This window comes from Petaurus breviceps, unplaced genomic scaffold (genome assembly GCF_028583685.1).
Source record: "Petaurus breviceps papuanus isolate PSGF00001 unplaced genomic scaffold, PetGlider_PUasm1.0 183, whole genome shotgun sequence".
Classification (NCBI taxonomy): domain Eukaryota; kingdom Metazoa; phylum Chordata; class Mammalia; order Diprotodontia; family Petauridae; genus Petaurus; species Petaurus breviceps.
Genome location: NW_027185791.1, coordinates 1277443 through 1294947, shown reverse-complemented (window position 1 = coordinate 1294947; position 17505 = coordinate 1277443). Strand labels below are relative to the sequence as shown.

Below are 17505 nucleotides of genomic sequence, written 5' to 3'. Positions count from 1 at the left end.
TATCCGAACCCAGGTCCTCCTGACTCCAGGGCCGGTGCTCTATTCACTGTGCCCCCTAGCTGCCCTGAATGCCTTTTCAAAGATTTATATGGTAAACATTTAAGAAGGTGCCACTATAATTCCATAATTGGCACCCAGGATGCCATCTATCATCATTTCACATCTAGGGAAGTAAGATTTCAGTGCATCCAAGTGCACCCCCCCCCCCAACCTTGACTAATCTATTCCCATTTTCCCTGGCTGGGCAGGTTCCCATAGGGTGTCTTTAACTACCACACTTCTCTGACTCTTCCTGAGCTCAAAGTTGTAGGGGCAACTCTAGGGGCTAATGTCACCTACAAGCACCTACTGTCCCGTGCTTGCCATGAGGAGCCAATGCTCTCAGTCAGTTTTTAATAACAGTATTTAGTGAGGTGGTGGATATGGAGAGAGCCATGGGGATAAAACACCTGCTCTCCACTGGGGGTGCACTATCTTCTTACATGTATGAAGTCCTAGAGGAGAGAGAGCTCAGACTTGAGGCACAGGAGTAACGGACATGGATGGTCAGTGTAAACACACATGTTCTTGCTCATGGAAGTACTTTTTGTGCCTATGGCCCACATTCTTTTCTGGCTCAAAGGGTCACGTTCCTCGAAGCTATTTCCTTACTCAGGTTGCATATTCTCAGATGTGTCTGTGTCTGTGTTTGTCGCTGCTTTGTCCCTCTCTGCTCCTAGCTGGATGCATTGTCTCCTATCTTTTTTTTTGGAGGGGGGGGAAGGTAGGGCAATTGGGCTTAAATGACTTGCCCAAGGTCACACAGCTAGTTTTTGTTTTAAGTGTCTGAGGCTGGATTTGAACTCAGGACCCCCTGACTCCAGGGCCGGTGCTCTATTCATTGCGCAACCTAGCCGCCCCCCCTATTGGTCCTTCCTAATCTCTCTATAAGAGGTCTTTGGGAAAGGTCACAGAGGAGCGACTCTTTTTGATTCACTTTCCTCCCCCTCCCCCCACCCTTTGCTGCTCACTGATGCAGGAGCAGCCTCCTAAAGGTGTTCCCGAGCCTGTTTTCCATCACTTGACTGTCTCACTGCTGAACTAGGGTTGAAATTTCTCTCTGTTTGAAAGCTTCCAGAGACACAGTTAGTTTGGTTGGTTGGTCAATTATGCTGTTCCCTTCTTGACCGAATTAAAGAGGAGTTCACATCTGACAAAAAGGGTCACATGTTTACTCATAAAAAAACACACAAAAAACCCAAAAACCAACACCAACCCTAATCGAATCTGGTGACTATTGAGATGGGAATGTTGAATCACTTCCCATTTTTAAATTTTAATTGATACTGCTAATAAATTACATGTCAATTAATTGCTATTTTTGCTCAACATTGAAAGAGAAGAACCTTTTCCATGGAATATTTTCCTAGTGTTTTTCTCAGTTGGGGGTCTGAGCCAAACAGCCAAACCTATAAACTTGGTAAATTCTGAGAGTATTCTAGAACATACCCATTAGATTACCCTGAACTCAGAGAAAATTACTTAGAGCTGGACAGTAGGGGAGAATAGTGGTTGGTGTGGTTGTCCCTGAGTGTGCTTAAAAGGCCAAGAATTTTATAATTGAAATAAAAGCAATTCCACCTCTGGCTTGGCTTGGTTATGCATTAGCTCATTTTTGCACGTGATTGGATTTATGGCTGGAAAGTCCTGTAATCCCCTTCATTCTTTATCTACTCTGTCCATGCCAGATGGTTTATATGACCATTATTTAAGACTCAAGGGTCCCATCATATCTGCAGAGCTCTTGGTACAAAATAGTAATTTTAAGAAGTATTTGTAGTCCATTAGGCCATGTAGACTTGGTTCTGAAGCAGTGTGATGAGATAAAAAAAAGTTGTGAATTTGGTAACAGAGGATCTGGATTCAAATCCATCCTTTATCACTTACTATCTGTATAGAAATGAGAAAATGGCAACTTTTCTGGGCCTTACTTCCCTTGTTTACCCCCCTATAAAATAAGGTTTCATTAAATGATCATTAAAGTCTCTTCCATTTCTAAATCTATGACCAAATGGTTTAGGAGCTCAGAGCAAAACACAGTTGAGGACTGAAATATTTCAAAGGATTTTCTATGACCCATGATACTAGAAGATAAGCTAAAAAGAAATTAGTTTATTAGGTGGTTCTTGCACTAGGAAGGACATGTTTGCTAAAATAAATAAAATCAGCATTTTTTGCTACTGGCTATGTATCAATTTTTCTCATCTTTGAGAAAAAATCAACTAGTTATTTTCCAGATTGTTTTCCATTTAAGATGAAATCAACTGCATTTAAATATTGTTTTTTTAAAGGGAGCTCTTCTTCTCCCATTGACTTGTATTTCTAAATTATTCATCTCTTTAGCTTGCAGTGGCTGAAGGAACTAAATCAAAGTTACTTGAGCAAGTGTCCTGGCTAGAAGAACAACTAGAGGTAGCTGACAATAGGGAAGCAAGGGGGGAACAGTGCGAAGGAATCATGCATGCCAAAAACCAGGTATGTAGCAAGAGAACTAATCTGCTCTGCCTTAAATAGCCTCATCAGTTATAAAACCTCTACCCTACTAGTAGCTAGAAGAAAAAGGAGATTTCTGCTAAATTATTTCTTTCTGGAGCACAAATGAGAATTTATTTTATTTTAATTTTTTTTTTTGCTTTTTGGAGGGAGGAAGGTAGGGCAATTGGGGTTAAGTGACTTGCCCAAGGTCACACAGCTAGTTTTTGTGTTAAGTGTCTAAGGTCAGATTTGAACTTGGGTCTTCCTGACTCCAGCGCCAGTGCTCAATTCACTTTGCCACCTAGCCACCCCACAAATGAGAATTTAAGGTCACAATTGAAAAAAATTAACAAATAAATGTTTCATTTCCTTGCAAGGTATCATATTCTCTGTTGAAAAATCATATAAAAATTGAAAAGTTAATTAGAAAAAAACCTCATTTGTCCTCCAGCCAGTACTAATTAAATTCTTTGTATTCTGTAACTGTCATGAATGGGATACCATTTTCCTTAGTATGCAAGGTTGAAAAGTTCTTTTCATGTACTAAAACTCCTAAAAATAAGTTCATTTTTGATCCCTCTGCTAATGAATGTGAATGGATTGTTTTGTTTTTGTTGAACCAAAGAGTTCATTTCTGTATTTCATTATCTAAAAGAAATGAAAGCCAGAAGCAATTATTCATATTAGACCCTATTTCTTCTAAATTGATTTTTTTCAAATGATCACACCAGAGTTACATATGATGATGATGATGATGATGATGGTGATGATGATGATGATTAAAGAGTACTGATGGCAGGGATAATTCTGTCATTCATAAGCTTACATGATCAGTACTTTTTTCATAGCCAGTGTGTAATGTCATGTATAATGTTACATGCCTGACAGCAATAGATGTGCCCCAACAAACTTGTCAAAAGTGAGTGTGCTAGAAGATTAACAAATGCTTCTCTGAAAAAAAAATGTACACATGACATACATTTAATATGCATTGTTAGCATTTTCTCCATAGCTTTCTCAGGTCTAGACAGTCAACAAAACAATAAATCAAGTCAAATTTTTTTTTAGCATTTTCAGATTTCTAAGGTATATTCACACTAAAATTTTAACAATCAGCTTTCATCATATTTGAGGTTCCTCTAGCACATCCTTGGTTTAAAGATTTATGTCTTGAATTTTAAAACAAAACCTAAGATGAGGAGAAATGTGGGTTTCATTAAACTTTGACTCACAGTTTCCTTCTTTTGACTTCATTCCAAAATATTCCTGACTCTCTTTTCCCAATCCTATTCAGCAATGAGCAAGCACGGCAGTAGCCAATTTGAATTCAGTGATAAAACTGCATGTTTGAAATTTAGTCAGCTGTTTCATTCTATACTGATTATGATATTGCATAATTAATTATTGAAGACATAAAAAAGCCTTCTCCCCTTTTATTTTTATTTCCTTTTTAAAAATAAAATTATGTAGTTTAAAATAAATTATTTTCTTTTTTGTTTGTTTTCAAATGCTTTATTAATTTCTAATTTACAGCATTCATTTCTGCAAGATTTTGAGTTACAAATTTTCTTCCCATTTTTCCCCTACCCACCACCCCAAAATAGCAGTCCCACAAGATTTCCCCCCCTCCAATCTGCTCTCTCCCATATTTTCTCCCATACCCCTTTTGACTTTTCCAGTGGATCTCTATGCCCCAGTACCTGTATATCTTATTTCCCAATTACATGTAAAATAATATTAATAATAGTATACATATTTAAACATTTGGTTTTAAAAATTTAAATTCCAGATTCATTCCCTTCCTCCCTTGTCACCCACCCTTACCGGGAAGATAAGCAGTTCAGTATAGGTTGTACATGCGTGACTAATGCAAAACAATAACAAAGTAGATATATTGTAAGACTGACTATATTTCCCTCCCTCCTATCCCACCTCCCACTTGTTCTATTCTCTACTTTGATCCTGTCCCTTTTCAAAAGTGGGTGCTTCCAACTTACCTCCCCCCCAGCCTGCCCTCCTTTCTATCATCCCCCCTCTCATCCCCTTCCCCCCTACTCTCCTGTAGGGTGAGATACCCTGTTTAGTGTGTATTTCATTCCCTCCATGAGCCAAATTCAATGGGAATAAGGTTGTCTCATTCTCTTTTGCCTTCCTATTCTTCCCCTCCATTGTGACTAATTTTCCTTGCCTCTTCTATATGAGATAGTTTACCCCATTCTGTCTCTCCCCATCTCCTCTCATTATATTCCCCTTTCACCTCTTAATTTCACCTTTTAAGTATCATCCCTTCCTGGTAAATTGGTCCTGTATCCTCTATCTATGTATACCTGTAAATGTATGTCCATATACCCTCATATATAGACATATATATATTTCTATTCCCTTCAACTACTGAGAAAGGTTTCATAAGTTACAATTATTGTTTTTTCCATGTAGGAATGTTAATAGTTCAACTTTGATAAGTTCCTTATCATTTCTTTTCCCTGTTTACCTTCTCATGCTTCTCTTGCTTCTTGTATCTGAATGTCAAATTTTCTATTCAACTCTGGTTTTTCAACAAGAATGCTTGAAAGTCCTCTATTCCACTGAATGACCATATTTTCCCCTGAAACATGATACTCAGTTTTGCTGGGTAGGTGACTCTTGGTTTTAATCCCAGCTCCTTTGACTTCCAGAATATCATATTCCAAGCCTTTCGATCCCTCAGTGTAGAAGCTGCCAGATCCTGGGTTATCCTGATTGTGTTTCCGCAATATTCAAGTTGTTTCTTCCTGGCTGCTTGTAATATTCTCTCCTTAATCTGGGAATTCCAGAACCTGGCTATAATATTCCTAGGAGTTTTCTTTTGGGGATCTTTTTTAGGAGGTGATTGGTGGATTCTTTCAACCTCTATTTTGCCCTCAGGTTCTAAAATATCAGGGCAGTTTTCTTTGAGAACTTCCTGGAGGATGATTTCTAGGTTCTTTCTTTGATCATGGTAGTCCAATAATTTTTAAATTATCTCTCCTGGATCTATTTTCCAGGTTAGTTGTTTTTCCCATGAGATATTTCACATTGCCTTCTATTCTTTCATTTGTTTGGATCTGTTTAACAGCATCTTGATTTCTCATAAAGTCATTAGCTTCTATTTGCTCCAACCTAATTCTGAAGGAATGATTCTCCTCAGTGAGCTTTTGAGATTCTTTTTCCATCTGGCAAATTTGACTTTTTAAGGCGTTCCTCTCCTCATTGCTTTTTTGAGCCTCTTTTGCCATTTGAGTTAGTCTATTTTTTAAGGTGCTATTTTCTTCAGTCAGGCTGTTGACTCTGATTTCGTAATTTTCTTGCATTGTTCTCATTTCTCTTCCCAATTTTTCCTCTACTTCTCTTATCTGCTTCTTAAGGTCCTCTATGGCTTGTAACCAGCTCGTATTTTCCTTTGAAGCTTTTGGTGCAGGAGTTCTGACTTCACTGTCTTCCTCCTGTTCCATGCTTTGCTCCTTTTTGTCCCCAAAATAGGAGTCTAATGTTGGAACCTTCTGTCTTTTTTGTTTCCTTTGCTTGGTCATGTTGCCCCTCAGTCCCTTGACCCCTGGGCTTTTTGCTACAGTAGGAATCTGCCGTCAGACAGGGGAGCTTTCGTCCCAAACACTGGGGTTTTCTCAGCTGCCGGAGGTATTAGATGGGTGCCCTCTCTGAGGCCTCCACATGCTCTGGCAAGCTGAACACACACCCCAGGACCTCTACCCTAGACTGTAACCCAGATCCAAGAAATTTAAAGCAAGAGCAATTACCCCTCAGACTTGTGCTTGTTCCCCCTACACTCTGCAGGCCAGGAGCTGAAGCTGCCACATGGCACTGGCTGGCTGTGACAGTGTCTCAGCAGCTTCTCACCCCTGGGGCCAATGAACTCCCACTTACTGGGTCCCAAAGTCCAGACTGCACTGACCTCTCACTTTGTTCTCATCTATGTGTTGATAATGCTAGTAACAGCCATAGCTGCTGGTGATCTGGAGTCCCTCCGGCCAGTGACTTGTCAGGCCCGCCCTGGGGCTAAAGCCTTGGTGTGGGGCTGGGCTCGGCTCCCAGAGCTCTGCACTGGCCACTTGCTGCCGGCCTGCTGGGCTGTCCTCAGAGGGAGTTAGCTTCTCTGTGTCATTTTGGGGGTTCTGTAGCTCCAAAGTTTGTTTAGAGTCCCCTTTTTACATGGATTGGTAAAGGTGGAAAGAAAATAAGTTATTTTCAAAATTTTCAGTGGCTATTTAATTTTTATTTTAGAAAGAATAATTAGAGGGGACCGTGGCTAGGTGGCACAATGAATAGAGTGACAGCCCTGAAGTCAGGAGAATGTGAGTCCAGCTTCAGACACAACATAGAGATAAAAAACTAGCTGTGTGACCTTGGGCAAGTCACTTGACCCCAATTGCCCTACCTTCTCCCCTCCAAAAAAGAAAAAAAAAGAATAATTATGTTTTTTGGGGGGTGGAAAATAATCAATTTTTTTCCCTGTGAAATGACCTCTTCTCTCTCTTCTTTTTTAACAATGAAGTGAAAAAGCTGAGCTATTGATATTTTCCCCCCTTTTTAGCTCATAGAGAAATTACAAGCTGAAGTTAAAGCTTCACAGGAACAACTTGCCGCTTATGTAAGTTTTCTCCTTTCTTTCTTTTTCCTGTAATTCTTATCTGTTCCTATATTTGTAACATTTGAACCATGTAAATAAAGACATTTGCTTTCATTGATCATATATATTTTTAATCGCTTAAAACATTAACAGAAATACTTATGCAGGATGGCTAAAAAAGAGTTTTGGAACAAAAGAGGTTTTTCCTGCAGCATACTGAATTATAATATCTTGGATTTTTAAAAAGTATTTATAATAATACATAACTTCAGAGAATTGTTTTATAGAAATAGAATTCTAATTTTCAATTGTCATAAAACCCAAGTGACATGTGCACGGAAAAGCAGAGGTTGATGAACTTTTAACAAGAAGCTAGAAACTAAAGAGAAAAAGAAAAAAGTTTAAAGGTTAGGGTTAGGGTGGAGTTAAACTGTGGAGTATTTTAGGATCATAGAAATGGACTGTCTTTCAAAAGGTCATCTCTATTTTCCTGACTTCAGGCAAATGAATGTTTAAACTCTCTAGAATATAGCTGTCTGATCTCTGGTTAATAGAGCAAGGATGTAACCTCAATAACCTTCCATAGTAGATGTTAATTAAACCAACTTCCTTTCTTTTGATCCATTTTAGATATGACAAACTTGATTAATATCCCCCCTCCTTTGGGGAAAAAAAGTTTAATTACTGGCAATATTAAATATCGGTATACAATAATCTTGTCAATATTTGAGCTATCCCTCCAATGCCTTTAATATTTCTTCAAGAACCTACTTTCCATATTTTCCATAATCCTATCTTTACTCCTTCTCTGCTGCCAAAAAGATCACTTCCTAACATACTATATTCATATACGACATGGGCATAATAATATACATACTCCTTATGTTATATGACTGTTGTAAAGATCAAATTAAATGATATTTATAAAGTGTTTTAACTCTAAAATATATAGATTGTTAGATATTACTATTATTTAAATTATTTTGTTATTTTTCTCCACTGATGAAGAATCTGCAATACTCCCTTGTGTCCTACTACATACATGAAGCCTAGCTTGAAAGGCAGCACAGTGTAGTGAAAAAAAAACAAACATTGAATTTGGATATTAAAAGAACTGGGTTTGAATTCTGGTCTTACTATGTGACCTTAGGTGAATTATTTAATGTCGCCAAGCTTTAGTTTCCTCATCCTTAAAATGAAGGAATGGGACAAAATTATTGCTAGAGCCTCTTTTAATATGAGATTCTATGCTCCTCAATCCAATATGCTTCTTCTGTACTCACTCAATATTATTCCTTCTTCAATCCAATACATTCTCTTGGTTCAGTAATACAGGTACCCAATTGTAATGCCACAGTAATTATCATCTCCACACCTTAGTTCAAATTGTCACACTTTCCAAGAATGTCCTTATGACTTTCTCTTCTTTATATTGCCTAGCCTGATCCTCCCCAGTATGTTATCTTTCCTCCATAAATCCTTTTTTTCTGACTCCTACAAACTGTGCTGATCTCTTTCTCCCATTGGTTGATATAGCTATGTTAGTTTTCTTTTGAAAATATTTTAAAGGGAATGTCAATTATTTTAAAGCAGTGAGGTGGCACAATGGATAGAGTCCTAGGCCTAGAGTCAGGAAGATCTGAGTTCAAATCCAGCCTCAAACACTTACTAGATGTGTGACCCCTGTGCACATCACTTAAGCCTGTTTGCCTCAGTTTCATCATCTGTAAAATGTTCTGGAGAAGGAGATGGCAAGCCACTCCAGTATCTTTGCCAAGAAAGTCCCAAATGAGTCCATGAAGAGTTGAACATGACTAAAACAACTAAACAGCAATGAAAAATTATTTTAAAGGTCTTGGGTATGTGAAACACCACTCATTTATTTTGGGTCCTGGCTGATCAGTTTGACTCATGTTGGAAATGTCCATTTTATTCTCATATTTATTGGAGCTGCTAATACATCCAGGATCCATGTTATGGAACTAACAGACTGTAATAAGGGTTTAATGTAATTCTTTTGGTAATCTGAGACCCAATTGCCTTTGGATAAGGTCCAAGATGGAACTGCCTTTTGTAGATTTTACTTTTTAGTCACTATTGTTTCAATAAAGTTTAAGTGTTGGAGTTAATATAAAAAAATTATATGCGAAGGTCACATGTATACAGTAACTCATCACCCCACAATTCAACCTAATTAATGCCTATTATATAACTATGCATGATTTCATGAAACCCTTAAAAAAGTGATTTTCCTAATTGGAACTCTAATGCATTATCGATGGAGTTGTGAACTGATCCTACCATTCTGGAGAGCAATTTGGAGCTATGTCCAAAGGACTATAAAACTGTGCATACCCTTTGATCCAGCAATACCCCTTCTAGGTCTGTATCCTAAAGAGATCATAAAAAATGGGAAAAGGGCCCATATATATATATATACACACATATTTATATAACTCTTTTTGTGGTGGGCAAGAATTGGAAATTAAGGGGATGCCCATCCATTGAGGAATGACTGAGCAAGTTGTGGTATATGAATGTAATAGAATAATATTGTGCTGTAAGAAATGATGTGTAGGCAGTCCTCAGAAAAACCTGGAAAGACTTACATGTACTGATGCTGAGTGAAGTGAGTAGAACCAGAAGAACATTGTATACAGTAACAGCAACATTGTGCAAAAACTGACTTTGATAGACTTAGCTCTTCTCAGCGATGGAAGGATCTAAGACAACTCCAAAAGACTCATGATGGAAAATGCTATTTACAGCCAGGAAAATAACTAAGGGGTCTGAATGCAGATTGAAGCGCACTATTTGGTCTCTTATTTTGTTGTTTCTTCATTCTTGTGGTTTCTCCCATTGGTTCTAATGCTTCTTTACAGCATGACTAATGTGAAAATGTGTTTACTATGAATGTATATGTATAGCCTATATCAGACTGTACACTGTTTTGGGTAGGGGGAAAGGAGGGAGGGGGAGAAAATTTAGAACTTAAAATCTTATAGAAGTGAATGTTGAAAACTAAAAATAAATAAGTTAATTTTTTTTAAAGTGACTTTCCTGAGGTTACCCATATGGCACCTGTGCTCTCTTTTTGTGCTTTCTGAGCATATCTGTAAAAAAAAATAATACTGCAGTAGTGGTCTCTAATGTAAATATTATGTGTATTTATCTGCATATATACATACATTTACAAATATGTATGGCACCACCTTACTTATCTAAAAACCTCAGTTATTTGGAATGCTATTGAGAACCAGGAAATAATAATAATAATAATAATAATAATAATAAAAGACATCTCTCCAGTCACAATAGATGTCCAAGTCCTAAAGCTTAAGCATTTTATTCAAAGAAGAGACCGCACCCCCACCCCCAAGACTTTACTTGGAAACAATTTAGAGTTACCTCAGGCCTAAATCCAATGAGTTTGGTTATCTTCTTTTCAAGCCTGCACAGACAAGCATATTGATATCTGACATCCTGCCAGTGAAGGAAGAGAGAGTAAAACTCCAAGAAACAGATGTGAAAACTCAGAAGTGCCCTAAGATTCAGCATAGATGCAAGCAGCTTAGTAGCCCTTGAGGATGATAGATATATCATTGTATGCTAATATATTTATTGATGTTCATAGTCATGACCCTATGTAAGCAAAGGTTAAAGTATGTCCTTTGTTTAAATATCTTCTGTTTAAGAAGGCAATGCCATGTATAAGGATTTGCATAAGATAAATAAAATCTATGCAATTTAAAGTGATTAATTCAGTTATAGGACCCACTTGAAACCTACTATTTAAGTAGCTTCTTAATTTTAATTAGATTAATAATCTTAATAATTCACAGAAGAAATGAGTTACAAAGCATGGCAAAATGGAGAGTGTTGTACAGAATTACATTTTGTGTATAGGTAAAAATCTTATTTTATCAGGTTACTATTGCATACTCACTATGAATTTTAAGGCCTTCCCCACAGACACACAGAATAGTATACTCACCAGGTGAACCTCTGAGTACCCATTTGGTTACTTATCTACCTACAAATAGTAAATACTGATAATGGAAGTGAATGTTTATAATCTCTTAAAAGATAACTGTTCAAATGAACAAATCAAGGCAGATTTAGGATTATGTATCTAGAAGGAGGTGTTCTTTATATCTATATCTGTGTTTTTACGTATGCACCCATACACACGTGTATATATGCCTGTGTATGTCGGTATACAAGGATTTGGAAGGTAGTAAATCCTTGAATACATTAATTACTTTATGTTTTTGCTTATGGACACTTCTGATAGTGAATAACTAGCCAGTGATCTTGGGGGGTGGAGCAATAGGGAATGATGCTTTTACATTCAACTCCCAATGGTCTGTTACCTGGTTTTCCAACAATAAACAATAGCAGTTGAGGATACAGTTTAATCATATCATACCACCCTGGGTTCAACTTCCTTTAATGCCTAGCCAGCATCAGGGCCGTATATCACATCTAAAAAGAAATATAAGAGAAATACTTAAAATACCATTCATTGTAACATAAAGGGTATCCCAAATATATTTGGGACACCCTGCATTTTCAGATATAGTGGACAGGCCTGGTCATTTCTCCTGGAGTCATGGTTCTCTACTCTAGGATTTCAGGGAGGACACATGGAGGCTTGATTCCCAGTGTGTAAGTCTGGGGCCTTTACAGGACTGCTACTAATATCTTTTAAATATCAAATCCTTCCATAGAGTTGTCTAAAGTCTTTCTTTGCCTTCAACACTTTTATCATTTCATCCCTCGGATTAAGAACCAGCAACAGCATCCTGCTGTTTATCATATCAAATTAAAAAATACTCACATGTTAGACCTTCTATCGAATCATCTCACCTTACCTACACAAAGCCATTTTTTACTTCTCAGAGCAAGCACTCAGTTCTAGTCAAACTGGTTGTATTGTCCCATGCTTTCCACCATATTTTATGCTTATGTTGTTTCCTCTATTTGAAATGCCTTACCCCACTTCCTCACCTTTCAGGGATGGGGCACCTGTGGCCTTCTAGGTCCTTGGATGCCGCCTTTTGACTGAGTCCAGTTTTTATAGAACAAATCCTTTTATTAAGGGGATTTTTTTTTTCTGTAAAGTTTGAATTCAATCAAAGGATCGCACTGGAGGACCTAGAGGGCCACATGTGTCCCTGAGGCCTCAGGTTCCCCACCCTTGCTTTAGATGCTATGTTTTCTTTCTGATTCAATATGTGTTCCATTACTTCTATGATTCCTTTTATGACTAATTCAGTCCTGCCATGATCTTTCCATGCATTGCAGATTCACACAGATTGTATCATATCATATTGAGTTTGATGTTTTGTTAGAGTTGGAAGGGACCTCAGGATAACTTAGTTCTAACCTGATTTTAACTATGAAGCTCATAGAGTAGAAGTGAAATTTCTGAGGTCACATACAATACCTGTGATCTGTGCACGTGCATGTGTGGGCACATATGTGAAAGGGCACTGTAGTTGCAGTTGTGGTCTATATTACTTCATGTACTTCATTCATTGAGAAACATAGTATACCACTGCTTAATTATATAGAGGAGTGTGATATATGAGGTATCTCTCCTCTAGTCACCAACAAAGTTGTCATATCAGTCTCTCTGACACAGATTTAGGGGAGCCTCCTAAAAGGCTACATATTCCCATTGGTCACCCGAGAACACTCAACCTACAAATACTATAACTATTCCTTCTCTTTGCAGTTAAGCTGTGCCTTCTTTATTTTTTTAATTAAATTTTATGATTATTTTTAGTTTATATTATTCATTTCCACAAGATTTTGAGTTACAAATATTGACCTCATCTTTCCTCTACCTACCACCCCAAAACAGTGATCCCACTGAATACCCCTCCCCCAATCTGCACTCCCCTATATCCTCCCCCATTCCCCCTCCGACTTTCCAGTAGGGCAAGATGGATATCTATGCCCAGTGACTGTATATCTTATTTCCCACTTGCATGAAAAAAAAATATGTATATATTTTAAACAATTTATTTTAAAACTTTGAATTCCAGATTATTTCCCTTCCTCCCTCCTCACTTACCCTTACTGGGAAGATAAGCAATTCAATATAGGTTGTACATGTGTAGCTATGCAAAACCTTTCCATAGTGGATATATTGTGAAAGACTGACCATATTTCCCTCCATCCTATCCCACCCCCACTTGTTCTGTTCTCTACTTTGACCTTGTCCCTTTTCAAAAGTGGGTGCTTCCAACTTCTCTCCCCCCTGGCCTGCCCTCCCTTCCATACTCCCCCCTCTCATCCCCTGTCCCCCTATGCTCCTGTAGGGTGAGATACCCTATTGAATGTGTATGTCACCCCCTCCCTAAGCCAAATTCAAGCAGAATAAAGTTGACTCATTCCCTTATGCCTTCCTGTTCCTCCCCTCCATTGTAACAGTTTTCCCTTACCTCTTCTATAGGAAATAATTTACTCCATTCTGTCTCTCCCCATCTCTTCTCATCATATTCCTCTCTCACCTCTCAATTTCACCTTTTAAGTATCATCCCTTCCTATTCAGTTGGTCCTGTGCCCTCTATCTATGTATATCTGTATACATATAGACACACACTCACATATGTATTCATATGCCCATATACCCTCCTACATAGACACATGTATGTATGTATACATATACATATACATGTACATCATATATATACACACACATTTATATTAATCAGTTGCAATTACAATTTTTCCATGTAGGAATGTAAATATTTCAACTTTGATAAGTTCCTTATGATTTCTTTTCCCTTTTTACCTTCTCATGCTTCTCTTGCTTCTTGTATCTGAATGTTAAATTTTCTATTCAACTCTGGTTTTTTCAGCAAGAATGCTTGAAAGTCCTCTATTCCACTGAATGACCATATTTTCCCCTGAAACATGATACTCAGTTTTGCTGGGTAGGTGACTCTGGGTTTTAATCCCCGCTCCTCTGACCTCCAGAATATCATATTCCAAGCCTTTCGATCCCTCAGTGTAGAAGCTGCCAGATCCTAAGTTATCCTGATTGTATTTCCACAATATTCAAATTGTTTCTTCATGGCTGCTTGTAATATTTTCTCCTTGATCTGGGAACTCTGGAACCTGGCTATAATATTCCTAGGAGTTTTCTTTTGGGGATCTTTTTCAGGAGGTGATCAGTGGATTCTTTCAACCTCTGGTTCTAAAATCAGGGCAATTTTCCTTGAGAATTTCTTAAAGAATGATTTTTAGGTTCTTTTTTGATCATGGCTTTCAGGTAGTCCAAAAAATTTTAGATTATCTCTCCTGGATCTACTTTCCAGGTCAGTGGTTTTTCCAATGAGATATTTCACATTGCCTTCTACTTTTTCATTCTTTTGGATCTGTTTAAAAGTATCTTGATTTCTCATTAAGTCAATAGCTTCCATTTGCTCCAATCTAATTCTGAAGGAATGATTCTCTTCAGTGAGCTTTTGAGATTCTTTTTCTATCTGGCAAATTCGGCTTTTTAAGGCATTCTTCTCCTCATTGCCTTTTTCAGCCTCTTTTGCCATTTGAGTTAGTCTATTTTTTAAGGTGTTATTTTCTTTAGTCAGGCTGTTGACTCTCTTTTCATGATTTTCTTGCATCATTCTCATTTCTCTTCCCAATTTTTCCTCCACTTCTCTTATTTGGTTTTCAAAATCCTTCTTAAGGTCCTCTGTGGCCTGTAAACAGTTCATATTTTTCTTGGAAGCTTTTGGTGCAGGAGTTCTGACTTCACTGTCTTCCCCCTGCTCCATGCCTTGATCCTTTTTGTCCGTAAAAAAGGAATCCAAAGTCAGACTGCTGTGCTTGCCCTGCTTCCCCCACTTGCTCATGTTGCTACTCAACCACTTGACTCTTGAGCTTTTTGCCACAGTAGAATTCTGCTTTCAGAGAGGAGAGCTTTGTCCCAAATCGCTGGAGTTTTCTCAGCTGCTGCAGCTATTAGTTGGGTGCCCTCTCTGAAGCCTCCACATGTTCTGCCTCACTAGTCACACACTCCAGGACCTCCACCCAGGACAAGGATCCAGATCCAAGCAGGTTAAAGCAAGAGTGATTACCCCTCAGACTGCTTGCTTGTTCTCCCCACTATCTGCAGGCCAGGAGCTCTGAAGCAGCGATGTGGTTGTACCTCAGCTGCTTCTCACCCTGGGGGCAAAGGCCAGACTGCACTCCTGGACTCCCTGTTCCAAAATTCCATTGACCTCTCACTTTGTCTTTTGCATTTATGGGTTGATAATTCTGGTAACCACCACAGCTGCTGGCCGTCCACTCTCCTGATGTCCTTCTGCCTGCCCTGAGGCCAAAACCTGGGACTCATGAGTGGCTGGTCTTGGCTCCCAACGTGCTGCTCTGGACCCTTCCTGCCAGCCTGCTGGGCTGTCTTCAGTGGGAGGTTAGTTTGTCTCTGTCACTTTGTGGGTTCTGTAGCTCTAAAGTTTGTTTAGAGTCACTTTTTACCTGTATTGGAGGAGGAGGAAGCAGGAGCCCCACAGAAGTCCTGTTTCTACTCTGCCCTCTTGGCTCCACCCCTCTGTGCCTTCTTTAAGTAGAACTACCTAGCAGGTTTGATAATGAGATAGGGGATGATGCTGTAATAAACTGCTAAAAAATTTTTTTTAAAAGAATAATAAATGGATGGTTCCAATATTACCCTACATCTGGAATGTCTTCTCTCAATAAATGATCCTACCTTCACATGAGAGAGGCAGTCAGCAGATAGTGGCTACATGGCTTATTAACCATAAAGGAAAGTAAGGAGAAAATTGTTAAATGCTTCAGTTTTAAGCTGTCCTGTCTTCAGCTATTCCATAGTGCCTTCAATATATTCTTCTACCTTGATGTCTTAATTATTAAAAGTACCTGGAAAAAAAAGGTCCTGAAGCACTTAAATTCACAGGTCCTGAGAAGGATTGTGTGTGTCTCGAACCAGGGACTCAGATCACTTTAGCATCAAGCAAAATCAGACAGAGGGTCTTAAGAAGGATCATCTTCCCTCCTTCTCATCTGAGGGTGATAGTAAGTTCAAGAGTATTATCACGAGGATGTAAATTGTGGGAGATGAGTATGGTGAAAAATTGGGAGTTAAGGCTATTTTGAAGGAGTATCAATATGTATGAGTGAAGTCCCCTAGTATGAAGACAAGAGCTTAGGAGGAGAGAAAAGAGTGAATCAGGCACTGAACTCATTGAGGAAGGAGGGAGAGTACCCTGGAGCTTGGCAGATAACAACTATTAGCATCTTGGGTGAGAAATGTGGATTGAGTGAATCTCAGAGAAGACCAGGTAACTGCTGGGGGTAGAAAGAAAGCCTGGAAGTGGCAAAATGGTGAGCAAAGACTAATCCAACTTCTACAGTTAGTTTGGGAAATTAAAGTTCCTCTAATTACATTCCATAAATATTTGTGTTAGCCAAGGGAAGATCAACTATTCTCTTTAAATGTTTGGCGGTCACTAATCATTGCCCTGGAATTAGACTATCTGTAAGATGTTCTGGAAAATCAACATCCTGACCTTATCTTAGTCATCATTTCATTGTATCCTTTTGACATTTATCTAACAGCCTGCAAGCATATGTCCTTTGGGGCCAGATTTTGTTCTATTGACATTTCAATGCATCATAATTACTTAGAAATTTTAAAAAATAAAATGCATTCCTTCCCCAAACATGAATTTTAATAAAAACAATTTGTGCTCAGAAGCAGACAATCCTCACTTGTTCATTTTTTCTATTCATTCTGAGTAGAGGTTGTTTTGTTTTTGCTTTTTGAAAAAAACAAAACCAAACCAAACCAGAGGGTGTTTGTAGAATTAAAGATCTGACAAAGGAATGGGAGAAGTCCTGAGGAGGACTAGAAAGGGCATTTCTGCACGTCATTCACCTGAGTAAGAACAAAATTCTTTTAGTAAGCAATTTCCAGTGCCATAGGGAATGGAAAACTACAGCTGAGCAGTTTTGCAACTGGAGAAGCTGTTTGCTATCCTTAAGAGGCAATTCTGGCCATATTCTTCTTGTCTCCTCCCTCCCATCCTCTCCCAAACTTTTTTCTTCTTAACCTTTAGTAACCTTTACTAACCTTTACTAACCTAACCTAAACCTAACCTAACCTGACCTGACCTGACCTGACTTAACCTAATCTAACCTGACCTAACCTGACCTAACCTAAACCTAACCTAATCTAACCCAAACCTAACCTAACCTAACCTAAACCTAACCTAACCTAACCTAACCTAAACCTAACCTAACCTAACCTAACCTAAACCTAACCTAACCTAACCCTAACCTAACCTAACCTAAACCTAACCTAACCTAAACCTAACCTAACCTAACCTAACCTAACCTAACCTAACCTAACC

The 17505-nt window shown here is 38.4% G+C and overlaps 1 protein-coding gene across 1 annotated transcript in view; it reads left to right on the top strand.

Annotated features, from left to right (window-relative positions):
* Positions 1-17505, top strand: part of CCDC192 (coiled-coil domain containing 192) — a 338981-nt gene that overhangs the window by 139344 nt on the left and 182132 nt on the right. The window contains exons 5-6 of the mRNA XM_069087735.1: positions 2383-2514; positions 7082-7138. Coding sequence (XP_068943836.1) covers positions 2383-2514; positions 7082-7138 — 189 coding nt within the window. The remainder of the gene's footprint in view (positions 1-2382; positions 2515-7081; positions 7139-17505) is intronic.